Raw genomic sequence first — 27,325 nt, forward strand, 5'->3', positions numbered from 1 at the left:
CTTTGGGATTTTAGGCTGGGTATCTGCATTTTGTGCCAACTGTGGATATAAAAAAAAAAGCCATGTCTTGAGGGCAGGGAGAAGTTTAAGCCAGGCAAGTTTTCAGAGGCCAAGTTAAACATGTTGGTTGGCTTTTATTTTATGCAACTCAATACAATCATTCCAGAACACTTTTGATCAGAACAGAGAGAAGCATTAAAAACACAGCATTCAAATAACCCCCCCCCATCGGTATAAAACTACTTCCATGTTTCTCTTATAATCCAATTTAAAAACACAAAAAGGTGTACAATGCAGTCAGTGAGCACGTCGAAGGGAAAAAAAAAATCACCTCTAGAAAAAGGTGTTTAAAGCATCATGCATTAAAAATTGTAAATTGATGTGATTGTTGCAAACTAGTACAGGGAGAGAGGTATTTTAGCACAGCTAGCCACCGCTCCATTGATCAAACACAGGAAGCAAGATGGTCTACAGAGTCTCAATAGTCTACTGTTGCTTCCTCTCAATCTGCACTGACATAACTGGACAGGTGTCTTCTTTCACCCATCCTGCATTTTCAGATCGGTGGAGATGACAGAGTGGATACGAGGGGAAGAAGCCACTACAGATTGAGACACACTAGGAAGAACACATTTAACTAAAGACAGAAAGCAATAGTTCACATATGCCCAGTTCCAAATGGACCCCTAGCCTCTCCTCTTATACACTTCTCATAGATCTGATAAGGAATCAGGATAGGACAGGTATGAGCAATATGCTAGTAGATCCGCCTTTCCCTCAGACAGGGTAGCATTTTCTAAACCAATTATTTTGAAACTAAAGAGGTGCCTAGGGGTTGAATTGGGCATTAGAACCAGAGTAAAAGCCAGAAAAGGCAGGCAGAAAGAGGAGATGGTTTCCCTCTAGTGGACAGGAGGACTGGTGCATCTGCAGCGTCTCGCTCCAATCACTTCCTGGTTACTGTTGTCCTGGTTACAAAGGGATGCCAGCCACCATCTCAGACTCGATGCCACAGTGGTCCTTACCTCTCAGGATCTTAAAGAAACCTGGGAGACAGGAGAGAAAACACACATTGTGTAGGAGTAGCCGAGCACGCACACAATCTTCCTGAAGAAGAATTAACCTCTAGTTTGTCCAGAGTTGTAACATAATTTGTGTAAGTGTGTCTCACCGTTCTCTCCCCAGTCAGTGTTCCAGGAGTTAGCAGCCAGCCAGTAAGGAGTTCCCCCCTCCTCTCCCCAGCCCAGGACCTTAATGGCATGGCCTCCTACTGCGCTGCCAGAGACATGCTGGTACACACCTAGACAGAGAGAGATAAAGTTAGGGTGTCAGAAAGACGGAAATGTGTGATAGAGGGTGAGCGTGCTCACCAGACTTGTAGAGCAGGAAGTCTTCGTAGACAGTGAAAGCTCCTTCCACAGGTCCGTTCTTTAGGAGCTCATTCATGATCTGCTGCTCTTCAGAGGGAACACTGTACGAGCTCTTACCTAGGGGACAGGAGAGAGGGCTTAGTGTGTGTTTCCATGGGCAAGAGAAACCTATCCACTTAGCATACATTGAATACATTCAAATTGAGTGTGTGAATGTGTTTACTAACCGAAGTGTTTGTCCTGCTTGTAGCCAGGTGTGTATCCAGCCTCACACTGGTTGGAACATTCTGGCGTGTCACCCTCCTCTCCTTTACAGGGGGGTCGTGTGCCGTTAACATGGTGCTCACAGGGAGGGATAGAGTAGGGCCTGCAACCTATCAGGAGACACCAGAGAAAGAGAGGGAGAGTTAGATACAGGGAGGGAAAGAGTAGGGCCTGACAGGAGAGACCAGAGAGAGAGAGAGAGAGTCCCCTACATACCAATGTGAGAGTCGTAGAGTCCTCCAGAGACTAGCCCCTCTGTAGTCCAGAAGTCCCACGCAGCAGAGGGGTAACCACCATTACAACTAGGAACACACACAGTAAGCAATGCTAACACAACCTCCGATCCCTTACATGCACCCCATGCCACAGAGCAGGTGAATGAGAAAACACGTACCCCATGCCACAGCTTTCACAGCAGCTGAGCAGGTCTTCAGAGGAGATCTCCACGCTGACTTTGGCATTGCTATGGATACACACACGGTCTGAGATGGCCTCCGCAGCACCAAACGCCTGCAGAGGAACAAGCACGTCAAAACACACTCAACTTCATGGTTCAGTAACAGGAGTCTGAGAATAGGTGTCTCCTCCAGTGTGGGTCTGTCTCTGTTCTTACCCAGCAGCTGCCACAGGAGCCCTGGTCCCTGATCTCCTTCAGAGTGGGACAGTTGGGCCACTGCATTCTGGGGTCAAAGTTGTCAGGTAGCTTCACATCCCCTGCATACTGCACCCTACAGAGGAGAGGACAACATTGCCATTAACCCTACAACCTACCCTACAGAGACAGAGCGACACAGAAAGAGAGACCGAATGAAAGAACAGGAGAGAGAGTGAGTAACAGGTGAGGACAATGACTGAATATGTGCTGTTACTATGTAGTGTTCTTGGTAAAGTCAATCTGTACAGCAGCCAAGGAGTTCAATTCGATTAACAGATCAGTTCACTTCCTGCTTGTACACTTTCTGGATGCAGCACAAATACACATGTACATTCCCTTCATACAACTCAGTCACTCACATGGCGGGCAGTTTGGGTCCTTTGAGCAGGGTTCCACACAGTCTCTTAACATAGCTGTAGTCCACATTACGGAAGTTGTGGCCAGCCTTCCATGTAGTGTTGGCCTCATTGATGTAGTCCACCATCTGGTGGGAGAGCGGAGGTAGGCGGGGCCGGGCCCAGCTGATTGACAGCCCAGACACCAGCATCAAAAATGCCACACGCCACATTACTTCCTGTAGGGACACAACGGCATCATGGGAACATGAGTTCCATCTGACTGCGCAATCCACTGCAATCCACCCACCCCCCACCATCCATTAGCTTTGTTTTAGGTCAAAACAAAGCTAATGTCACATGTAGACCTACCATACTGGCCTCAGGGAGTCAGGTGACATGCGCATGCAGTCATGCAGGGACACAAACACTTCAGCAGCTCTAAGCCACTCAGACAGGACAGACCAGCAGACCAAGAGGGCAGAGAGGAGAGCACTTCAGCTCAACTGGAGTTGGCGTATTCAAGCAAGGCTCTCCATTAGGCATTGAAGGCCTAATGGATTTGGCTCAGGTCCACAGATCAATACCAGTGCAGATTGAAGGGTGTGTCTGTGTCTCCGATACTGCCAAGTCATTCATGGTATAGAATAACTTACACCACAGATGAGACAGAATGTTGGCCACCATTACACAGCCCTACCTTGTTCAGATCAGAAACATGATTCCATGGCTACTTTAACCAGTAACCTGACACAAACAGGAATGCATATTAAGCCTAAACACACATTACAGCATGTGGTGGGTGGTTGTGTGTGTGTGTGTGTGGGGGGGGGGGGGGGGGGGGTTGTGTGTGTGTGTGTGTGTGGTCACATCACAACTTCCAAGAAATGGGCTGTGCAATGGTGAAATCACATGACTGAATGAGTCAGCCGCAAGTAGCTTCACATGGAATTCACCTTTAGGACAACATGACTGACTTCTTTCAACTCAGCAAAGACAACCAAGTCTTGCTTCCCTAGAATGCCTGTACTCAGCATAGCCAGGGTCATATGGTAGAGGAACATTAAAACCACCAAGACTTCCAGATGTCATTTATTGACTTGATGAAAGTTAAGAGTATTAACTTCGACCAATTGGTCCAGCGTCGTCCAAGGTAGGGGAGGGTTTGGCCGGCAGGGATGTGGGTTCGTTTCCCACGGGGGGCCAGTATGGAAAAATTAATAAAGTATGCATTCACTAACTGTAAGTCGCTCTGGATAAGAGCGTCTGCTAAATGACTAAAATGTAAAATGTAAATGTATTAATACATGCCTATAAGACATTGTTTTACCCCCTTGTCTGACAGACTACCCGGAGCAACAATCTGTCTCACTGGCAATTCTAAAGCGCCACCTTATCTTCCATTAGTGGGTCAAGGATAGGTGATAAGCAGCGCTGTGTTGTTCAGTAGGGAGAAAACATTTAGAAAGGGCGTGAAACTGGTAGGTACTACCTGAACAGATTTTGAACAATATGACAGCAACAAATAGCTAAGCAACAGATTAGCATGCCAGACATCTATCTGCCTTTCATAGCCTGCGACTCATGGAGCTGAAGAAGTAGCCTACCCATAGGGTGTAAGGTGGGAGAGGAGAGATCATGTTAACCTAACTGTCTGCTGCAGTGGAAAAGCAGGCTTTCACAAACCCACAGGGGGAAATTAAACTACATTTCTCAGAAGTCACCTTTATTGTTCTGCTATGAAATGAATGATTAACCTCATCACAATGACAAATGTTCGGTCTTCAGCACCCCGTGTAATGGTCTAGAGCCTTTGTGTACAGGATTTATCCAGCTAAGCACAACACTCCTGATTGAGCTACCCTTAAGTGAGAATGCCAGAGAAGCTGGTGATGAGTGATACTGGATATATTGACCAACAAACCATGCCAAAAAAAAAAAAATATCAATATATCCTCCAAACACCGGCTTTGAGGGCATCATCACTTTTATACAACGGGTTACCAACATATTCAAATAATGATTGACATATTTTCATTAACGTTATTTTGATGAATTTATTCATACTATTTCATCCTTCCACAAGATATAGCCCCGACACAAATCTAGGGTTGCTACCCAAGCCGGCTGGTTGTTCTATCGGTTCGGTTGCTAGAGACACGACCCAGTCGTTCAGTCTTTTTGTTCTGTATCTATGGACGCGACCCAGTCGTTCAGTCTTTTTGTTCTGTATCTATGGACGCGACCCAGTCGTTCAGTCTTTTTGTTCTGTATCTATGGACGCGACCCAGTCGTTCAGTCTTTTTGTTCTGTATCTATGGACGCGACCCAGTCGTTCAGTCTTTTTGTTCTGTATCTATGGACGCGACCCAGTCGTTCGTTCTAAATGTTCCATTGCCTTACTGGCTGGCAACGTTTATCCCTTGCTTGCCAGCTAGCCAACTAAGGCTAAATTACAGTCAATTCAAATAGTGCAGCCAGAATAACAGCAAAGTAGCTATATTTGCATTTGTTTAAGCTGTTTTCTAGTGACATTTATCTGGATGCATCCAAAACAATGAGTTAATGAGGCGCGATTTCGCATGGCATAGAAAATGTGCTCGCTTGTCAGGACACTGTTGTTCAGAGGAGCTAGCCAACAACACAGCTAACACAATAACTTCAAACTGAAGCTGGAAAGACTGCAAAGTTGCTGCACTTTATTTCATTTTACCTTTTTTTTCTCAATTGACATTTCTTTGGATATATCCATAAAAATGCCAGCCGATTCATGATTTCGACCGGCTGAGAAACGCTGCCTGCCTGTCTGTCTAGTCCCGGCCCCTACATGTTCATTACTATGGGACAGCTGGAGATCGAATTTAAGATATTGAAACAATGTTGCAAATGTCGGAGACAGTGAGCAAAGTTTATGCAAATCTCCGCTGTTTTAAACTAAATGTTAGTCTAAAAGAAATGTGACATGATGTCTAGATGCTTTTTATAGTGGAGATAAAGTTTATAAAGTGCCTGGCTGGGCTGATGAGACAGTGGATTGCACAGTCAGATAGAACAGAGTAAATAGGCATTTTAACTTCATAGATTTAGCGGGTGGTAACTTGTGGAATAGACACCGGCTGGAATGCGGTTTTAACCAATCAGCATTCAGGATTAGAACCACCCATTGTATTAAATCATAGAACCACCATCAAGACATTGGTTGGTTGAATTGGGTATTATGCCGTGTTTACGTGTACCAGGTAGATGGCAAACCGGATGTCAAATGTTTTCAAAGAGAGCACGACGGTAAATGCCGTTGAGGTTGGTGGTGAATGCAGTCAGCCGCCACGGTAGACGGGACTTGCCACCAAAGTTGAAATATTTAAACTTTTGCCATAGTGTTATTTTCTACCGGATGATGATTCTCACTGAAATCACCATAGCAAAGCATACCGTCGTGCTGGCTTGTTTTTGCGGTCACCGTCTTTCTTGCTTTGACCTATGCCGACAGGTATGAGGGTTTTTCAGTCCCTCGTCTAAACGCAGCACTAGGTTGGTACTAGACAAATGCCTGTACACTGGCTAGAGTGAAATAGGGTTGTCACAGGTCTCTTTTAGATCACTTGTCTTCCGACACCCACAAGAGTAGCTTTGAGATACAATTACTAAGTGAGTGTCTGGCTTTCAATTTCTTATCCAGATATCAGACTTGTTTAAAGTGAAATCTGGATTTCATACGATTTCAGTTACATACCAGTCCAGGCATGTTGTTTGCATAGACTTGTTTAAAGTGAAATCTGGATTTCATACGATTTCAGTTACATACCAGTCCAGGCATGTTGTTTGCATATGGTCGTGCACTTGTCAGAGCCCTTTCATCATAAGATGCCTTTGAGAAATGTCTGAGTCAAGGTATGGTTAGTCATTCAAGATTGTATGCAAATGCTCTGCAAATCTGACTTTTGACTTCATAACATGCACACGCGTATATAGAAAACAAGTTGAGATAAGAATACCATCAGGTTATAACGTTGGCTGCCAATTTAAAAGTAGGCCACACAAAGCTGACAACAAACACCGCCCGAACAACAACACTGCTGCTGCATTTCAAACTATCGTTAGCTAACGTTAATAGATAATTTAAGCAATTTCATCTGCTCGTCACAACCATATTTTAATCAGGACATAAATACTCGTTTAGCAAAAAAAAGTACACTTTTGTTAGCTGTAAATTGGCCTTTTTACTGTGCGGGTTGTTAGCTAACCATCCAGAAAGCTAGCTAAAGCTGATGCGGAGTTCCTCTCAAATACCTCATGTTTCTAAGCAAACTGAAATGAAGTTCAATAAAATAACGTTACATTACCTGTTATCTGCTTGTCGGGTGTGCGGAAGATCAGTTACAGCACACTTCTACACGTCCACCTCTAGTAAATTACCTGGCAAAGTGTTTTATAACGTTCGGTTCTGAACGTTAAATCAGAGGAGAATCACGTGACCTGTCATGTGCCTCTTGCTCTGATCATGGTCCTCCTGATTGTTGCAGGTTGCATTAGAAGATTTGCTAAATTGTTTAATGTCTAGTAAATAGACACAATAGGCATATTATGTAACTAATTTATTACAACAACAACGATGATTGTAGGGGGGTATATTCATGTGAGATAAAATGTGCACAATTTCAAACAGAAATTCTACCTAGGCCTACATGACAGACTGTTCTTGTCTGCTACACTGTCCTGAACAGACCCCTTGACGCAGGTGAAGGAGAAATGTAGGCCTATAGAATTTGCATTTGCTAACACACATTAGTCTATGACACGTTTAAAGGATCATCAGCACAAAAGACTGCATTTCAAGAACATCTCGTGACTGCAAAACAAGCGAAGTCATCATATAAAGAACCCGAGGACATGATGACACGTGCATTTATCAAAAGCCATCGGCTATTGTAACTAATGAAGCATGATCAGTCTTCTTTCTGTTCTGTACTCAGCGGACAAACATCTGATTAGATAATCATGAAGAAACAGAATAAAGGTGTGACTGACTGGGCTTGAACCGGGGTAATCTTCATAGCAGAAGACTATGTTAGCCTGCTGAGCTAAAGCCTAGGCATTTACTTTGGGAGGTAAAATCAAGATGGTCACTTTCATTTCTTTACTGATTAGATTAGAGCAATAGACACAAAGCATTATTCCATAGTGGTAACCATAGTGTTTATTCAGGTGTACTAATACAGTTATTAACCACCCCTAGTATTATTAGAATAAATGATGGCCAATCAGATGCATCACATTTGCCTGATGTAACAATAATAATAAAAATAACAACATTTTGTTAATGCATATTGTCAAGTACAGATATAAAACCTAGTCAAAACACAATTAATCACACTACCGTACACATTCCATACAGTAAATGTGGCCAAAATAAAAATTCTAAGAATACAAAGCAAGAAACTGAAAATGGAAGCCCTCCATTCCATTCATTGTGATGAACATTACATACAGGTAAGGCAATGAGACCCACAGCCATCGCAGCTGATGCTGTCGTTTCTACAAGGCAAGCGCTGATCATCAATTGATCATTTTGATTATCAAGCCAAGGCTTTGAGATAGCATTCTAAAGCGTGTTATTGCACTAAAGATACATTTTAAAGTCAATACTGATATTAATAGGTTATATTAGCTAGCATATTAACTTTGCATAGACATACATTCTAAAAGCTAGTTAATGCAATGTGTGTGTGAGTGCTTTATTTTTTCACATGTATCATTAGTTACAGTACACTGTGTCAGGCTGTATAAAAATAAGGACAAACATGCAATGGTACTGTTTCCTCAGCTCTATCTAGCTCACACATTCCCTTTATAGCAACAGAGGTAAAACAATAGTTCAGAACTAATCTGGTCCCCAGCCGGCTCCATCTCTTGAGCCTGGAGGACGAGGTTAGTTATGAACTCACTATAAACCCAATCAAACAAAATAAAGAACTGTAAAAAAAAAAAAAAAACTATCTGATAACACTGACCTCCAAACATCCATAGCAGCATGTGACCTATACCCCCTAGATAGTCCTGTCACTTCTTCTCTCCCTAGCCCCTTCTATGAACTAAGCCCTAGGGACTAAGGGAAGGGGCTAGGGAAAGAAATGGGACCAGGCTGTAGGGTTAGAGGATCTGGAAGCTTATCAATATTACTAGCAGCTTGTTTCAGGCACTTCCACACTGAAAGATACAGTCTGCTCTGGTGCCACTTCAATAGATCAGATTAGTTGGATCTTCTTCCGGTCTCACAGGAATAGGTCATTGCTCCCTACAAATGGTTCATAAAAGATCTTTACCATATAAAGTTAATTCAACACTTGGGAACAGTATTTATACTGACCGAAATGAATTGAACACCTGAACACAATTGAAAATCTCATATATACTGTATATTGTAATGCTAGTACCTTTCAGATTGAATTGTCTGCTTGACATGTCGGGACTAGCTGTAAACTAATTGTAAATAAGAGTATTCATATTTGTTAATAAAAAGCATTAACGTATATTACCTTAATTTGCTAGGGTACCTTTAGATTAAATATCACATTTGGATAAAATAATAAATATTTTATATACAGTAGCCTATAATAGTAAAGTAAACCTTAACATGTGATCAGAGCCTCTCTTGACTAACCAATAGCTCCCCTTCAGTTATCCAATCATATCACAATACCTCATATTTGCGCAGAAGTGCAAACTGTCTCATTATTATATCAGATATATACAAGAAAAAAAATAAAAATATATAAACTCTTTCCTCTGTCAAACCTTAATAATCACAATTTAATTTAAGATATTATGAATCATAACGCTTTATGACGGCACCAATTCAATCAATCACATATCAGGGTAAACCACACTGAGGGTTCACTCAAAATGCTGACACTATCAGAGGTGTAAACCGTGTTAAAACCAACACACCCTTACAAGCTATTATTCTCACAGACATTATCATTGAATGTGAACATGAAACTTCACGTCAGCAAAATCCATACATTTTGAGTAAAGCCACAATGCTGATCTGTGATTGATTGAATCAGGGCCAAGGAGAAAAACACTGTTCCTTCATTAAAAGACTACTTTCAGACTACTTCTCTTATGTAATGTGTCTGCGTGTGACAGTTACATGTGGATTCACAACCTCACACTAGCTGATAATACTGGATACTCAAGACAAGCTATAGTTATTTAGTGTGAAACACATCTGGCTAGCCTGGGGGCCAGGCTGGTTCTGAATTAGTCAACAAGCCCTTGGCTAGTAATGAAGCAGTTGTCTGGCATGATAACAATGTCGTAATAGCACTGTTGAATGCAGAACCAGCCTGACACCCAGGCTAATGTCATATATCTTCTAAAATACTCTCTATATATTGTGTTCTATATAATCTCTACATCTGGGTTAAATACAATATGATAAACTGGGTGGTTCAAGCACTGAATGCTGATTGGCTGACAGTCGTGGTATATCAGACCGTATACCATGGGTATGACAAAACATTTATTTTTACTGCTCTAATTATGTTGTTAACCAGTTTATAATAGCAATAAGGCACCTCTGGAGTTTGTGGTATATGGCCAATACACCACAGCTAAGGGTTGTATCCAGGCACTCCGCGTTGCGTCGTGTCGTGCATAAGAACAGCCCTTAGCCGTGGTATATTGGCCATATACCACACCCCCTTGGGCCTTAATACTTTCAAATACTTTATGCACGCTTGATTTAGCTTGGAATGGAACAGTGGTACAATGGAACTAATGAAATAGTCCCAAAAGTGTAAACTCCGCCACCCAGCTGCACACCGGTCGAGCTAAATCAAACACACGTCAACATGTATTTGAGAGTATTTGACGAGGTCTGATCATCTCGCTCCACCCATTGGCCCCTCTAGATCAATTTCTCTCTATGGTCTACAAACTGGACCAGTTGTTTTCTAGCATGGGTGGTGATGGCGGTGGTGGCGGTAGTAGAGGGGCCAGGGCCTGGTTCCTCTGGCCCAGCACGAGGCTCCTGTCTGGGGGTGGAGGTGAAGAGGGGCTCCCTGATGCGGTAGGGGCTCCGGTAGCTGGAGATGGGTGACAGCTCAGAGCCCCAGCCCAGGTAGCTGCCGCTGGACGGGGAGACCACGTCAGCGCTGAAATACAAGGTGGTGCCGGACTCCGCGGGGTTAAAGTTCCGCTGGGGGCTTCCCATGCCCATCAGCAGGGACGGTGACCTTTTCTCTGGAGACGAACCACGTCTGACATCCAGAGACCCCGCAGAAGGTGACCCTTGGGTGTTGGAGGTGACCACGTTGCTGTCGATGTGTCGGTAGTCTGGGTGCCTGGGGGACGAGGGTGTAGGGGAGCCATAGGCAAAACTCTGGAAGTCTTCGTCATCTCGATCGTCGGAGGGAGGGGGGCTGGAGTCGTCCTGCGGGGTGGCAGGCTCAGAGTGGTGGCAGGCTCTGACCTCCTCAACTAGGACCTCCACCAGCGGCAGCTTGACCTCCTGGATGGGAGAGGGAGAGGACAGCCCCTGTCTCACCTCATGTCTCACCGCCTGTCTCACCTCACTGATGATGTCTCTTGCTGGGGCTGCCTTTATCACCTGAGGGGAAGGAAGACAGAAGTTATTGTGAAAGGTTCCACATCAAGGAAAAAGCTAACTTGTCCCAGGAGACAAACATAGAGGATAATATCCAACAATAGTAGAGAACTGCAAATCAATCCTCAACTTGATGCCTGCTCCCAGAAGTGCTCGGTTTTAAGACAGACAACATTCAACCACATAGAACTTTCAGGGTAAAGATTTATTTGGAATATATAGGAGTTCTGATCCTCCAAACATGGCACAGCAGCTTGCCAACAACAACAACAACATGTGAAGTGTACACTTCAGGGAGAAGAGGAAGGAATGCTCATCTCACCTCCTCCACCTGTTTGACCTGTGGAAGGTTGGGAGAAGGTTGTGGAACGTTCGGCGAAGGTTGTGGAATGTTCGGAGAAGGTTGTGGAACGTTGAGAGAATGTTGCGGAATGTCCGGGGACCTTGGCAGCGCCATTTCCCGCAGTCCCAGCAGCCCAGCCAATCCCCCTTCGCCATAGGCATGGCTTATTCTAGCCACATCCCCAGTCTTCAGGGCTAGGCGAATAAGCAGCCAGTGGTGGTGCTTCCAGCCCTGCCATTGGCTAGGGAGGTCCAACAAAGTACCGCCCCCCACAAGTTGACCGTGGCGATGGCTCTTCTCATCCAATGAGAGAGAAGAGCCCCGGTCGGCACAAGCTCCGCCCATTCCATGGTGACGTATGCTCTGGAAGATCTCAAAGGACTTGGGGTGGAGGAACCGGTAATACAGGACTATAGCTATTACACCTAGAGGGACACAGAGACAGGTGAGTGTGTGTGTGTGTGTGTGTGTGTGTGTGTGTTGGTGTGTTCTTCTATCCTTGTGGGGACCTAAAATCCCCCAAAGTCCCCACAAGGATAGTAAAACAAGGTAAATTCTCCTTCGTGGGGGCATTTCTCACATCCCCATGAGTACAAAGGCTATTTTAAGCTTAGGGGCTAGGGTTTCAATTAGGGTTATGGTAAGAGTAAAGGGGTTAGTGGTTAGGGTTAGGTTTAGGGTTAGGGAAAATAGGATTTTGAATGGAAATTAATTTTAGGTCCCCACGAGGATAGAAACAAACGTGTGTGTGTGTGTGTGTGTGTGTGTGTGTGTGTGTGTGTGTGTGTGTGTGTGTGTGTGTGCATGTCTCACCAATGAGGAAACTACAGAACACAGCGGTTGGGATACCCATGCTATCCCATGATGCAGCACTGAAGAAGTCGGAACCTGCCAGCAGAAGAAGAGCGTTCTCGATAAACATGGCCTGCAGGAGAGAGCAGAGAGTTACACACACGCACACACACACACAGAGAAGAGATACATTTACACACACACACACACACACACACACACACACACACACACACACACACACACACACACACACAGACAGAGAGAAGAGAGACATTTACACACGCACACACACAGACAGAGAGAGACCCACCAGGTAGAATCCGGCCATGCGGCATCGGGAGGCTCCGTCCTTGACGTTGAGGAAGAGGAAGATGTGAACAGCTCCCAGCACCAGGTTGAACAGGCGCCAGCGCAGCGGCGTTTTGATGATGTCACTCTGCTGAGACACCAACCAGAACGTAGCACCCAACCAGTGAAGACCTGAGATACATGGGTGCAGGACAAACATCACTGAATGGACACATCTACAAACGCACATTAAAAGAGATGCTCACACACATATACTGCACACACACACACTCTTGCGCAGCTAACCTTGTGGGGACATACAATTCCCAAACCTTAATCCAAAAACCTAACCTTAACCCTAACCCTAGCTCTTAACCCTAACCCTATCGCCTAACCCTAAACCTAATTCTAACCTTAACCCTAAACCCCCTAGAAATAGCATTTGACCTTGTAGGGACTAACAAAACATTTCTTGGTTTACTATTCTTGTTGGGACTTCTGGTCCCCACAAGTATAGTTAAACACGTCCACACACACACACACACACACACACACACACACACACACACACTCACCAATAACTCCAAGGACCCACTGACGGAACAGGCGTGTGAAGAGTGTGAGGGTGGCGAGACGTGCTCCCAACATGCTGACCTAAACACAATACAATAAGTATGTTACTATCACACACCCAACCCAGCCCACACACCCAACCCAGCCCACACACCCAACCCAGCCCACACACCCAACCCAGCCCACACACCCAGCCCACACACCCAACCCAGCCCACACACCCAGCCCAGCCCACACACCCAACCCAGCCCACACACCCAGCCCAGCCCAGCCCACACACCCAGCCCAGCCCAGCCCACACACCCAACCCAGCCCACACACCCAGCCCAGCCCAGCCCACACACCCAACCCAGCCCAGCCCACACACCCAGCCCACACACCCAACCCAGCCCACACACCCAGCCCAGCCCACACACCCAGGCCAGCCCACACACCCAGCCCAGCCCACACACCCAGCCCATCCCAGCCCACACACCCAACCCAGCCCACACACCCAGCCCAGCCCAGCCCACACACCCAACCCAGCCCACACACCCAGCCCATCCCAGCCCACACACCCAACCCAGCCCACACACCCAGCCCAGCCCAGCCCACACACCCAACCCAGCCCACACACCCAGCCCAGCCCAGCCCACACACCCAACCCAGCCCACACACCCAGCCCAGCCCAGCCCACACACCCAGCCCAGCCCAGCCCACACACCCAACCCAGCCCACACACCCAGCCCAGCCCAGCCCACACACCCAACCCAGCCCAGCCCACACACCCAGCCCACACACCCAACCCAGCCCACACACCCAACCCAGCCCACACACCCAACCCAGCCCACACACCCAGCCCAGCCCACACACCCAGCCCACACACCCAGCCCACACACCCAACCCAGCCCACACACCCAGCCCAGCCCAGCCCACACACCCAGGCCAGCCCACACACCCAACCCAGCCCACACACCCAGCCCAGCCCAGCCCACACACCCAACCCAGCCCACACACCCAGCCCAGCCCAGCCCACACACCCAACCCAGCCCACACACCCAGCCCAGCCCAGCCCACACACCCAACCCAGCCCACACACCCAGCCCAGCCCAGCCCACACACCCAGCCCAGCCCAGCCCACACACCCAACCCAGCCCACACACCCAGCCCAGCCCAGCCCACACACCCAACCCAGCCCAGCCCACACACCCAGCCCACACACCCAACCCAGCCCACACACCCAACCCAGCCCACACACCCAGCCCAGCCCACACACCCAGCCCACACACCCAGCCCACACACCCAACCCAGCCCACACACCCAACCCAGCCCACACACCCAGCCCACACACCCAACCCAGCCCACACACCCAACCCAGCCCACACACCCAACCCAGCCCACACACCCAGCCCAGCCCACACACCCAGCCCAGCCCACACACCCAGCCCAGCCCACACACCCATCCCAGCCCACACACCCATCCCAGCCCACACACCCATCCCAGCCCACACACCCAACCCAGCCCACACACCCATCCCAGCCCACACACCCAGCCCAGCCCACACACCCAACCCAGCCCAGCCCACACACCCAGCCCAGCCCACACACCCAGCCCAGCCCACACACCCAGCCCAGCCCACACACCCAACCCAGCCCACACACCCAGCCCAGCCCAGCCCAGCCCACACACCCAACCCAGCCCAGCCCACACACCCAACCCAGCCCACACACCCAACCCAGCCCACACACCCAGCCCAGCCCACACACCCAACCCAGCCCACACACCCAGCCCAGCCCACACACCCAGCCCGCCCCCCTACCCTCTTACCCTCCAGAGCAGTCTACAGGCGAATGCAGCAGGGGACATGGGGAGATGTCCAGGTCTGATGAGGGAACAGGCTCTGGCATACAGCACTAAGGCCCAGGCCAGGGACAGCAGACACACCACAAAACACACTGACACTGGAGGGAGGGAGGGAGGGGGAGAGAGAGAGAGAGAGAGAGAGAGAGAGAGAGAGAGAGAGAGAGAGAGAGAGAGAGAGAGAGAGAGAAAGAGAGAGAGAGAGAACATGAATAATCTATAAGGAGATTGTATCAAACACACACAGGATGGTCTTCAGAGATAGATGGGATGGGTTGATGGTAGCTGAAGGATGGGATTAAAAACAAACAAAGGATAACTATTGTAAAAATACATTGTGTTCGTAAAATGTATATAGTATGTATAAGCTGGAAGTAGAAGCCTAAGTGTTGTTGTCCATTAGTTTACTCCAATTAGGGGAGGGATGGTAGGGTTAGGGGAAGAAAAAAAATATATATATACAGTGCCTTCGGAAAGTATTCAGACCCGTTGAATTTTTCCACATTTTGTTACGTTACAGCCTTATTCTAAAATTGATTACATAGTTTTTTCCCCTCATCAATCTACACAAAATACCCCATAATGACAAAACAAAAACAGGTTTTTAGAAATTTCTGCTAATTTATTAAAAATAAACATTTACAAAATTATTCAGACCCTTTACTCAGGACTTTGTTGAAGCACCTTTGACAGCGATTACAGCATTGAGTCTTCTTCGGTATGATGCTACAAGCTTGGCACACCTGTATTTAGGGAGCTTCTCCCATTCTTCTCTGCAGATCCTCTCAAGCTCTGTCAGGTTGGATGGGGAGCGTTGCTGCAAAGCTATTTTTAGGTCTCTTCAGAGATGTTCGATCGAGTTCAAGTCCGGGCTCTGGCTGGACCACTCAAGGACATTCAGAGACTTGTCCCGAAGCCACTCCTGCGTTGTCTTGGCTGTGTGCTTAGGGTCGCTGTCCTGTTGGAAGGTGAACCTTCGCCCCAGTCTGAGGTCTGGAGCAGGTTTTCATCAAGGATCTCTCTGTACTTTCTTCCATTCATCTTTGCCTCGATCCTGACTAGTCTCCCAGTCCCTGCAGCTGAAAAACATCCCCACAGCATGACGCTGCCACCATGCTTCACCGTAGGGATGGTGCCAGGTTTCCTCCAGATGTGACGCTTGGTATTCAGGCCAAAGAGTTCAAACTTGGTTTAATCAGACCAGAGATTCTTCTTTCTCATGGTCTGAGAGCCTTTAGGTGCCTTTTGGCAAACTCCAAGCAGGCTGTCATGTGCCTTTTACTGAGGAGTGGCTTCCATCTGGCCACTCTACCATAAAGGCCTGATTGGTGGAGTGCTGTAGAGATTTTTTGTCCTTCTGGAATGTTCTCCCATCTCCACAGAGGAACTCTAGAGCTCTGTCAGAGTGACCATCGGGTTCTTGGTCACCTCCCTGACCAAGGCCCTTCTCCCCCGATTGCTCAGTTTGGCCGGGCGGCCAGCTCTAGGAAGAGTCTTGGTGGTCTAAACTTCTTCCATTTAAGAAAGATGGAGGCCACTGTGTTCTTGGGGACCTTCAATGCTGCAGACATGTTTTTGTACACTTCCCCAGACCTGTGCCTCGACACAATCCTGTCTCTGAGCTCTATGGACAATTCCTTCGACCTCATGGCTGGGTATTTGCTCTGACATGCACTGTCAACTGTGGGACCTTATATAGACAGGTGTGTGCCTTTCCAAATCATGTCCAATCAATTGAATTTACCACAGGTGGACTCCAATCAAGTTGTAGAAACATCTCAAGGATGATCAATGGAAACAGGATGCACCTGAGCTCAATTTCGCATCTCATAGCAAATTTCGTGTGTTAGGCAGAGTTGCAAAGAAAAAGTCCAGTGTCTGTGTTCTTTTGCCCATCTTAATCTTTTGTTTTTATTGGCCAGTCTGAGATATGGCTTTTTCTTTGCAACTCTGCCTAGAAGGTCAGCATCCTGGAGTCACCTCTTCACTGTTGACGTTGAGACTGGTTTTTTTCCGGGGACTATTTCATTAAGCTGCCAGTTGAGGACCTGTGAGGCGTCTGTTTCTCAAACTGCAGCGGGGCCTCCCACTCCTCTTTCTATTCTGGTTAGAGCCAGTTTGCGCTGTTCTGTGAAGGGAGTAGTACACAGCGTTGTACGAAATCGTCAGTTTCTTGGCAATTTCTCGCATGGAATAGCCTTCATTTCTCAGAACAAGAATAGACTGATGAGTTTCAGAAGAAAGTTTGTTTCTGGACATTTTGATCCTGTAATTGAACCCACAATTGCTGATGCTCCAGATACTCAACTAGTCTCAAGAAGGCCATATTTAATCAGTTTTCAGCTGTGCTAACATAATTGCAAAAGGGTTTTCTAATGATCAATTAGCCTTTTAAAATGATAAACTTGGATGAGCAAACACAACGTGCCATTGGAACACAGGACTGATGGTTGCTGATAATGGGCCTCTGTACGCCTATGTAGAAATCAGCAGTTTCCAGCTACAATAGCCATTTACAACATTAACAATGTCTACACTGTATTTCTGATCAATTTGATGTTATTTTAATGGACAAAAAAATTGCTTTTCTTTCGAAAACAAGGACATTTCTAAGTGACCCCAAACTTTTGAACGGTAGTGTATATTTACAAAAAAATATATGGGGGATTAGAAATGATGCAGACAATTACATTGATGGAAGCTACAATCTATCTGCAGTATTAAAGCTGATCTACCCCCTAATAAAAAATTAAAATATACACACACAGACACACGTGTAGTACCGAAAGGTTGCTGGATCGAATCCCCGAGCTGACAAGGTAAAAATATGTCGTTCTGCCCCTGGGCAAGGCAGTTAACCCACTGTTCCCCGGGCGCCGATGACATGGATGTCGATTAAGGCAGCCCCCGCACCTCTCTGATTCAGAGGGGTTGGGTTAAAATGCGGAAGACACATTTCAGTTGAATGCATTCAGTTGTACAACTGACTAGGTATCCCCCCTTTCCTACCTGGTGAAGACAGTCCTACATCGGTACAGATGAGGACGTACGTCTGCAGGACGGTCTGTGGCAGAGTGACCACCAGCGCCTCCAGCAGGCGGAGAGCTGAAACGTCAGCCTGCTGCATTATCTCGCTACACTGATCCTCTCTAGCGGACGTCATAGTCTCCCATAACCTGGAACACAACACAGAGTCAGAGAGTGTTCTTGTTTCATCGCTGACCTCTGACCCCAAAGAGGTACTACAGTGGTACGTTACCTTCTAAAGATGCCCAGGTGTAGGATGTGAGTCCATTTGAGGTCTTTGCTGCGTATACGTCCATCCGCCTGGTACCACAGCCAACTGAGCAACTGGGGACCCCACCCAGGGAGGAGGAACAAGGCCGTAAGCCCCGCCCAGTGGGCGTAACAGTAGTTATGCCCCACCCACAGGTAGTACACAAAACAGTAGATCACTGTGGACGCATACACACTCACACGCACACGCACACACAAACACACACACGTAGATCATTAGAGATGATACAGGACATTACACACAGGCTGTATTTTGTAGTGTAATGGCAGCTGGTGTTTACATAAAAATAATGTGACAATAATGGGCACTGTTTGGTACTTAGGTCAACATTTAAAAAACTGGACACACCTGGTACCAAACTGGACACACCTGGCACCAAACTGGACACACATGGTACCAAACTGGTAACACCGGGTACCAAACTGGACACACCTGGCACCAAACTGGTCACACATGGTACCAAACTGGACACACATAGTACCAAACTGGACACACATGGTATCAAACTGGACACACATGGTACCAAACTGGACACACCTGGTACCAAACTGGACACACCTGGTACCAAACTGGACACACCTGGTACCAAACTGGACACACCTGGCACCAAACTGGACACACATGGTACCAAACTGGACACACATGGTACCAAACTGGACACACATGGTACCAAATTGTCCATAACACCCAAGACACAGAGGAGAATGCTAATTAAAACGTAATCAATATGTAATTTTCTAATGAATGTGTAATATATTTTCCCAAACGGCAAATGTGATAAGCAGTAGAACAATGAAGACAGTTTCAACATCTGTGTGTGTGTGCATGTGACCTCTATCACGACTATAGGCTGAGGACCGGGTAGGACCTGGGTGATGCTGCTGCTGTCTCCTAGCTCTAATAGGCTACAAAATGCACGCGCCTCCTGCCTCTAGAGCCACTTACTGAACGATGCGGTGCTCTCTCCCTCCATATCTGCCTCTCCTTTCCTCTCCACTCCCCCGCCCTCCCTCGTTCTCTCTCCCTGTCCCAGTAATATGAACCATCTGCCGGACCAGACCGGCGGGTAGGAGAGAGAGTAGGGTCCGCCCATTCCCCTGTCCATTTATGGCACATAGAAAAAGGCGCTCGAATATTACAGAAATGCGCCACTTTTCTATTAGCATAACTTCAGCTACAGCAGATATGTTGTTCGCGGCGGCTGCTGCATGTTTTCGTAACACCTTGGTAAATATAGATCGACACTAGTGATGCACGGACCTATACAGATCGTAATGTATCTGCAAATGCAAATTAAAAAATGAATTACTTTAGGAAATATGAATGAAACCATGCAACCTTCCCTGGTTTAACACTGTATTGCTGTGATTGTAGCCTAGGTGTGGTGAGAGAATGCAGGCCTATCTCCATCACTGGAGGGGTGTGTGTGTGTGTTTCGGTCGTTTTCGTTAACGGCAGTGCTAAACTCACGCGCAGTCCGCTCAGCCACAATGAGAAATGCAGTAAACGCGAAAACGCAAACATGGCAGCAGGCCACGCACGAGGCTCCCCGACTGGCCATGGCCCGGGACGTGGTGTATTGTCTCATCACGGAGATGTAGAATCTTGATCTGCAATGTTGTGATGAGTCCCACGCAGCAGCATAGACTCGTCCGTTCCAAGGAAGGGTACCCGGTGCTCTGCTCCGTTCTCCCTTGAAGATTGCTTCTGACGTCATGGCCGCGCATTAAAGCCACAGTCTGTGGTTTTTTTCAGTCATTTTTAACTAATTAATCAAATTGGTACAACATTACTTTTATTAGATAGTTAATACAGTATTAGTCTCCTGTATTAGAATAACATATTATTCTCCCGATGGTTACCAAATAACTAAGAATATTACCAAAGATTTGTGCTATCACTCTATTGTTTAAGAGACTTAAGAGACAAAAAAATGATGTAGGCTGTAACTTCAAGGTTTTTATGTCCCTCCTTGACCACTATAGATAGAAATTGCTATTCATGGATCAAATTGTTAAATTATCTTTGCAGAATGCAGATGAAGGAGAGGAAGGAGATGAGGACAGGAAGGAGATGAGAAGAGGAAGGAGATGAGGAGAGAAAGGAGATGAGGAAAGGAAGGAGATGAGGAGAGGAAGGAGATGAGAAGAGGAAGGAGATGAGAGAAAGGAGATGAGGAAAGGATGGCGATGAGAAGATGTAGGAGATGAGGAGAGGAAGGAGATGAGGAGAGGTAGGAGATGAGGAGAGGAAGGAGATGAGGAGAGGAAGGAGATGAGGAGAGGTAGGAGATGAGGAGAGGAAGGAGATGAGGAGAGGAAGGAGATGAGGAAAGGAATGAGATGAGGAAAGGAATGAGATGAGGAGAGGTAGGAGATGAGGAGAGGAAGGAGATGAGGAGAGGAAGGAGATGAGGAGAGGAAGGAGATGAGGAAACGAATGAGATGAGGAAAGGAATGAGATGAGGAGAGGAAGGAGATGAGGAGAGGAAGGAGATGAGGAGAGGAAGGAGATGAGGAGAGGAAGGAGATGAGGAAAGGAAGGAGATGAGGAGAGGAATGAGATGAGGAGAGGAAGGAGATGAGGAGAGGAAGGAGATGAGGAAAGGAATGAGATGAGGAAAGGAAGGAGATGAGGAGAGGAAGCACCCTTCATGCCTACTGCCTTGTTTTGGAGGGATTGAAAAAGTGTAGTACATTACAGTCAACAGCAGATGGCAGTATAAGCTCATAGACAGACCTGCCAGAACAGACCAGAACAGACTAGAACAGGACAGACCTGACTAGAACAGACCAGAACAGGACAGACCAGAACAAAACAGGACAGGACAGACCAGAACAGGACAGACCAGAACAGGACAGACCAGAACAAAACAGGACAGGACAGACCAGAACAGGACAGACCAGAACAGGACAGACCAGAACAAAACAGGACAGGACAGACCAGAACAAAACAAAACAGGACAGGACAGACCAGAACAAAACAGGACAGACCTGACTAGAACAGGACAGACCAGAACAGGACAGACCAGAACAAAACAAAACAGGACAGACCAGAACAGGACAGACCAGAACAGGACAGACCAGAACAAAACAGGACAGACCTGACTAGAACAGGACAGACCAGAACAGGACAGACCAGAACAAAACAAAACAGGACAGACCAGAACAGGACAGACCAGAACAAAACAAAACAGGACAGACCAGAACAGGACAGACCAGAACAAAACAGGACAGGACAGACCAGAACAGGACAGAACAGGACAGACCAGAACAGGACAGACCAGAACAAAACAGGACAGGACAGACCAGAACAGGACAGACCAGAACAGGGCAGACCAGACTAGAACAGACCAGAACAGACCAGAACAGGACAGACCAGACCTGACCAGAACAAGACAGCACAGACCAGAAAAAGACAGGACAGGGCAGACCAGAACAGAACATTTGTTTCTAGAGGGTTTTGTTATTCAATCAAGGGCAGAGTGTTGGTCTCAGTCATCCACTCCCTGTTCGAGTGCTTAAATAGTATCCTTCAATTCAATTGTATTTCCTTATTTTCTCCCTTCCTTGAGGAAATCACTGATCTGTATAATGATTGTATAAGTGAGAGCAAGGTGGCAAAGCCTCTATCCTACTGCGTTCACCTATCCTCTATCCTACTGTGTTCACCTATCCTCTATCCTACTGCGCTCACCTATCCTCCATCCTACTGTGTTCACCTATCCTCTATCCTACTGCGTTCACCTATCCTCTATCCTACTGCGTTCACCTATCCTCTATCCTACTGCGTTCACCTATCCTCCATCCTACTGCATTCACCTATCCTCCATCCTACTGCATTCACCTATCCACCTGTCTCAGATATGTGGTTACTTCAAGGAAGCGAGGCATACATACTGTACATACAGAACCTCTTGCAGAGAAACAAGTGTTCACTTTACAGACAGTTTTTCCAATACAGGAGACAAGCTAGGGGAAACACCCAGAAATGATGCAGAGATAATACTACTACTGTGTTGCACCGTTTACCCTGTGATGCCCCGTTGAAAAAAATCACAATGTAGTGTTGCACCACCACACGTCACTCCAAAAGCAACACGTATCGTAGAGACTCTAGTTACCGCCTCAGTGTTAGCAGAGCTGAAGGGACCAGATAGGCATTAGCAATGGTCTCAGGTGGAGTTGGGATATGCCAATTCACACAAGCACACATGTACATGTGTGGAATAGGACAAATATTTAAGCGCCTAACACATTTCTATTATTGCAATATGGTGGTGGCTCCATCCAGCCTTCTAAAGGGCTGTATATAAATACAAAACATTTCCCCAACAACAACCCTTAAAAGCATCCCTGAGACAAACTAACAAAGTGTTGCTATTTTATAAAAAATGAATTTATTTACAAAATACAACAGTGGATCAATTAAATATACATTAAGATTGAGTGAAGGCAAACTTGACATTTTAGTTCATAGGTTTTCTCTGTGGTCCTTGTCCTGGTAGTGAACAGTGCTGTGTATGACCGTGCCAGTCAGGTACAACGTAGTGTGTAATGTTCAGCCAGGAAATCAGAGTATTCCACAGAGGTGAATTGTGGGCCTTTGTCAACGGTGATGGGGATGGTATCAGGAACAGCACAGTGTGCTCACAGGTTGGTGACAACATCCACCTCAGTATTAGGAGGGGGCTGACCCCAGAGGAATCATCCTGGGCCACAATCAGGCTGCATTCTCATTCCACACTTCTCTCCTCTAGTGTGAAGTGTGCACTTGCTCCCGCCCCATCACAGATCTAAAAGCCGTGGGTTGGCATAACTGTAGTGGACCTGAGTCGGGTCATGGGGGCTCTTGGTAATTTCCTCTTGGTCTAATGGTCAAGATGTTGGTTTCTCCTGCGGGGGAACCCGGGTTCATATCTCGCCGTGACATAAGTCTGGTGTTATGTCTGACACACCCATGGTTCTGTGGCCCAGTGTCATTGTCCCCTCCCTCCCTCCCTCATCCTTTCCCTGGCTAACAGTCCTGTCCACAGCTGGGCTTCACCAGCCTGTCAATGCTACCTTGTCTAAAAGTGCATCATATCACTATCCTTTATTTGTCTGTTTGTCTGTCTATCCATCTCTCCCTGTCTCTCGTTTCCCCTCTGGTCTCTGTCTGTCTATCCATCTCTCCCTGTCTCTCGCTTCCCCTCTGGTCTCTGTCTGTCTATCCATCTCTCCCTGTCTCTCGTTTCCCCTCTGGTCTCTGTCTGTCTATCCATCTCTCTCTGTCTCTCGTTTCCCCTCTGGTCTCTGTCCTTGTCAGTAGTATCTGTTGAGGCTGCGTGTGACAGTGTTGATGTCAGGATGTCCGTTCATCCAGATCTCTCGTATGATCCTCTCTCTCTCCTCAACCCTCTGAGCTCGCTCCAACTCTACAGACCAAAACACAACCAAACCAACAATATTAACGAAATAATGCACTGTACACTTAACCATAAAAAAACAACAAAGTACAACGTAGTGTGTGTGTGTGTGTTACCTTCTGCGGATGTGAACACGCTGGTGTGCAGCAGCGTTCTCTCAAAGCGTCTCCGTCGTCGAGCCGATAGGTCAGAAGTCCCGTCGTCCCAGTCCACTGATTCGCTGTCTTCGCTCGTCTCTGTGGTTATGCCAGGATTGCTTGTGTTAGGGTTGCCAGGTTGGTTATGGTGGTGACAGTGATGGTCCCCATGGTGATGCCTGTTGCTATGCTGATGGTGATGTCGTCGTCGGTTATTGTAGTGACAGTCGGTGCGGCAGTGTATCTGGACCACGAGGGCACAGAGGGTGAGGAGGAGACCCAGACACACACCACTAACAAACACCAGAGCTGCTCGTTCAGGCTGGGCTGAGATGAGAGATAGAGAGGAAGAGAGAGATGAGAGAGAGGGAGGAGAGAGAGAGAGAGGAGGAGGGAGAGAAAGAGAGGAGAGAGAGAGAGGAGGAGGGAGGGAGAGAGAGAGAGAGAGAGAGAGGAGGGAGAGAGAGAGAGGAGGGAGAGAGAGAGGAGGAGGGAGAGAGAGAGGAGAAGGGAGAGAAAGAGAGGAGGAGGGAGAGAGGGAGAGAGAGAGGAGGGAGAGAGAGGAGAAGGGAGAGAAATAGAGGAGGAGGGAGAGAGGGAGAGAGAGGAGGAGGGAGAGAGAGGAGAAAGAGAGATAGAGATGAGAAAGAGAGAGAGAGAGAGAGAGAGAGAGAGAGAGAGAGAGAGAGAGACAGACAAAGAGATTGAGAGCAGAAAATAAAAAGAGTAATGTTTATTTATTTATCTGACAGAGACCTGAACTGACAGAGACCTGAACAGTACATGTTTATATTCAAAACAACAGCTCAACAATAAGACCTGTTGTTTCAGTCAATGTTTACCTGCTATGAAGGTGTAGGCCGCCAGGGCATTGCTAAACAAAGCCATCTCCTGGGAGACCACCTTCACCTCCATATTTGGGCTGGGGCTTCCTGTGGGCGGGGCATTCATGATGATGTCACTAACAGTCTCTCTCTGGCCTGAGAGAGGTCTATGCTGGTATTGGTAGTGATCTGGTCTGGTCTAGGCTGGTATTGGTAGTGATCTGGTCTGGTCTAGGCTGGTATTGTCTGTGTATAAGTCAAACTCAGCTGACTGTGATCTTTCATTCTGTATGGTTCTATGGAAAAAAACTTCTGGCTACCCCCTTCCATAAAGTCTGAACTGGGTTCTCTCTTCTGTCTTCTATGAAATATGCACTGGTCCCCTCAGCTGAGAACAGGACAGCAGTCTTCTCTGTCACTGTAAGGTTCAAACAGAAAGGGAGGGAGGGAGGGAGGGACAGAGGGAGAGAGAGGGAGAGAGTACGAGAGAGCGAGAGAGAGAAGTGAGTGACAAAGTCAGATAATTCTAGATTAACTCATAATTATTGCATGATGTACGAGAAAGTCTAAGAAATGCTTGCATCCTGGTGTCTCCTCGTTAGCCACATGTTCAATCAAAGTGTGACATAAACATTGAGCGAGCGATGAACCCTGTCTCCTACCCTGATGCCTCTGGATGATTGTGGGGCTGCTGACGACGCTAGAGAAAATTACAGAGCGCTCGTAGGAAAACTCGTAGAATACCCCCCAATCATTGGTTTCCATTTTTCCCCTTGTAAACATGCCAACACAGTCACATGTAGGATCTTAATTTGATCACACTGTTGCAGGATAACTTTCCTGCAATACAGGGTATTTTACATTTGTGGTGTATTGAGGTTTGTAATTTCCACTTTTAAATTTCAGACTTGATTTTCCCTTACAATATTTTTATCAACCCCTACAAAAATGTCATTTAATTATAATCAACATAATAATTCAAATTTCCTGATGCTGCAGGATTATTTTCCTGCTGTATCAAACTGGCTTAAATTAAGATCCTACATCTGTATGTAGTCAATAAAGCTACAAAAAAAGGCCCTGTAATATTGGAAGCTAAGTCCTACCACCAAACTCTCTCTAAGTCACACAGTGATTTACCCCAGAAATACCACTCAGCTTTTACCCAAACCCAGTGGCTTTCCCTTGATCAGAAAGAGATGACACAAAGAGAGCATTTAGTGAAGGGGGAAAATATGTCAGAGAAAAACATCATAAAGGACAGATTGTAAACACTCTGTAAACATAGCGAGGCAGCGCTGCTTTTTATGGTTTGGCAAGCCTGGTTCCTTGGGTCAGGCTTTTCCAAGGAGAGGGAGAGAGAGGAGAGAGAGGAGAGAGAAGAGGGAGAAGAGGGAGAGAGAGGAGAGAGAAGAGGGAGAGAGGAGCGAAAGAGAAGGAGAGAGAAGCGGGAGAGAGAAGAGGGAGAGAGAGGAGAGAGGAGAGGGAGAGAGAGGAGAGAAAGAGAGGGAGAAAGGGAGAGAGAAGAGGGAGAGAGAGGAGAGAGAGGAGAGAGAGGAGAGAGAAGAGGGAGAGAGAGGAGAGAGAAGAGGGAGAGAGGAGCGAAAGAGAAGGAGAGAGAAGCGGGAGAGAGAAGAGGGAGAGAGAGGAGAGAGAAGAGGGAGAGAGAGGAGAGAGAAGAGGGAGAGAGAGGAGAGAAAGAGAGAGGTGAGAGAGGGAGAGAGAGGGAGAAAGTGGGGGTATCAGGTCCATGAGTCATTGTCTGATCAGAATAACAGACCTGCAACCCTGAACACTCACCCTCTCTTCCGTTCCCCCTCTGTCCTTCCAACCACTTTCTCCTCCTCCCCCTCTCCTCCTCTCCCTCTCCTCCTCTCCCCCTTTCCTTTCCCTCTCCTCCTCTCCCCGTTCTCTTCCCTCCTACACACATAGGACTCATATTCCAGACAGAAAATACAGCAGCATTGGTAGTCTCCTCACCTTCTCACACACACACACACATACACACACACACACACACACACACACACACACACACACACACACACACACACACACACACACACACACACACACACAACACACACACACACAAACACAAACACAAACACACCAGAAGTAAGGGGGAGGGGGGGATAATCAAGAGAGAAAGCGCTGTGTAGGAGCCAAATAGGTTGTATTGTACATTTTTGTATGTTTCCAATTCATGATGAATTTCTGTTATAAGTGTGTTTGCCACTAATCCCATGTCAAGTGTGTGTACCCCCTCTGCAGGCGTACATGCCCCAAGGTCTACTGGGAGTTACTGGAATGGCAGCACAGTAGTTTGACCATAGCAGACCATGTTTACCATGCTGTTTGTTTCTTTAGTTTGAATGATCAGAATTCGTTTTGGTAGAATTTTCTTCACATTTTTGTATCCAGAATAACGACAAATAAATTGATTATTATTTTTCAACTTGAATCAAATCAAATAAAATGTTATTTGTCGCATGCGCATACAGTGAAATGCTTACTTACAAGCCCTTATCCAACAATGCAGTTTTAAGAAAGAATACCAAAAACAATACAAAAAAAACATTAAA

General features: G+C 46.7%; 3 protein-coding genes across 3 annotated transcripts; all 3 read right to left on the reverse strand.

Annotated features, from left to right (window-relative positions):
• Positions 1 to 114: 114 nt before the first annotated feature.
• Positions 115 to 7,109, reverse strand: LOC311102449 (cathepsin B-like). Its single transcript, XM_084143804.1, has 9 exons — positions 6,968 to 7,109; positions 2,649 to 2,863; positions 2,248 to 2,362; positions 2,029 to 2,144; positions 1,851 to 1,936; positions 1,598 to 1,744; positions 1,371 to 1,487; positions 1,172 to 1,300; positions 115 to 1,046 (listed from the first exon to the last, which is right to left on the reverse strand). Exons 2-9 carry the CDS (start codon positions 2,855 to 2,857, stop codon positions 973 to 975), a joined length of 993 nt encoding a protein of 330 aa, XP_083999930.1. The 5' UTR covers positions 2,858 to 2,863; positions 6,968 to 7,109; the 3' UTR covers positions 115 to 972.
• A 3,427-nt stretch (positions 7,110 to 10,536) lies between these two features.
• LOC311102448 (XK-related protein 5-like) lies at positions 10,537 to 19,960 on the reverse strand (the record flags this gene model as incomplete). Its single annotated transcript, XM_084143803.1, has 9 exons — positions 10,537 to 11,238; positions 11,558 to 12,003; positions 12,392 to 12,503; positions 12,684 to 12,853; positions 13,237 to 13,315; positions 15,042 to 15,175; positions 18,084 to 18,250; positions 18,334 to 18,529; positions 19,843 to 19,960. The coding sequence occupies 9 exons, from the start codon at positions 19,958 to 19,960 to the stop codon at positions 10,537 to 10,539; spliced, it is 2,124 nt and encodes a 707-aa protein (XP_083999929.1).
• A 3,715-nt stretch (positions 19,961 to 23,675) lies between these two features.
• On the reverse strand, positions 23,676 to 24,867 carry LOC311102348 (protein eva-1 homolog A-like; the record flags this gene model as incomplete). Its single annotated transcript, XM_084143664.1, has 3 exons — positions 23,676 to 23,788; positions 23,896 to 24,243; positions 24,759 to 24,867. The coding sequence occupies 3 exons, from the start codon at positions 24,865 to 24,867 to the stop codon at positions 23,676 to 23,678; spliced, it is 570 nt and encodes a 189-aa protein (XP_083999790.1).
• Positions 24,868 to 27,325: the final 2,458 nt, after the last annotated feature.

Source organism: Coregonus lavaretus (assembly GCF_964263955.1).
Source record: "Coregonus lavaretus genome assembly, chromosome: 27".
In the NCBI taxonomy this organism is placed as follows: domain Eukaryota; kingdom Metazoa; phylum Chordata; class Actinopteri; order Salmoniformes; family Salmonidae; genus Coregonus; species Coregonus lavaretus.

Bases quoted from the DNA above. Each gene is read 5' to 3' on its own strand.
- LOC311102449 (XM_084143804.1), bottom strand. From the start codon at position 2,857: ATGTGGCGTGTGGCATTTTTGATGCTGGTGTCTGGGCTGTCAATCAGC. The intron at 1,937-2,028 runs GTACGTGTTTTC...GTGTGTTCCTAG, and splicing joins TGTGAAAGCTGTGGCATGGG to TTGTAATGGTGGTTACCCCT. The intron at 1,301-1,370 runs GTGAGCACGCTC...CTCTCTGTCTAG, and splicing joins CTTCCTGCTCTACAAGTCTG to GTGTGTACCAGCATGTCTCT.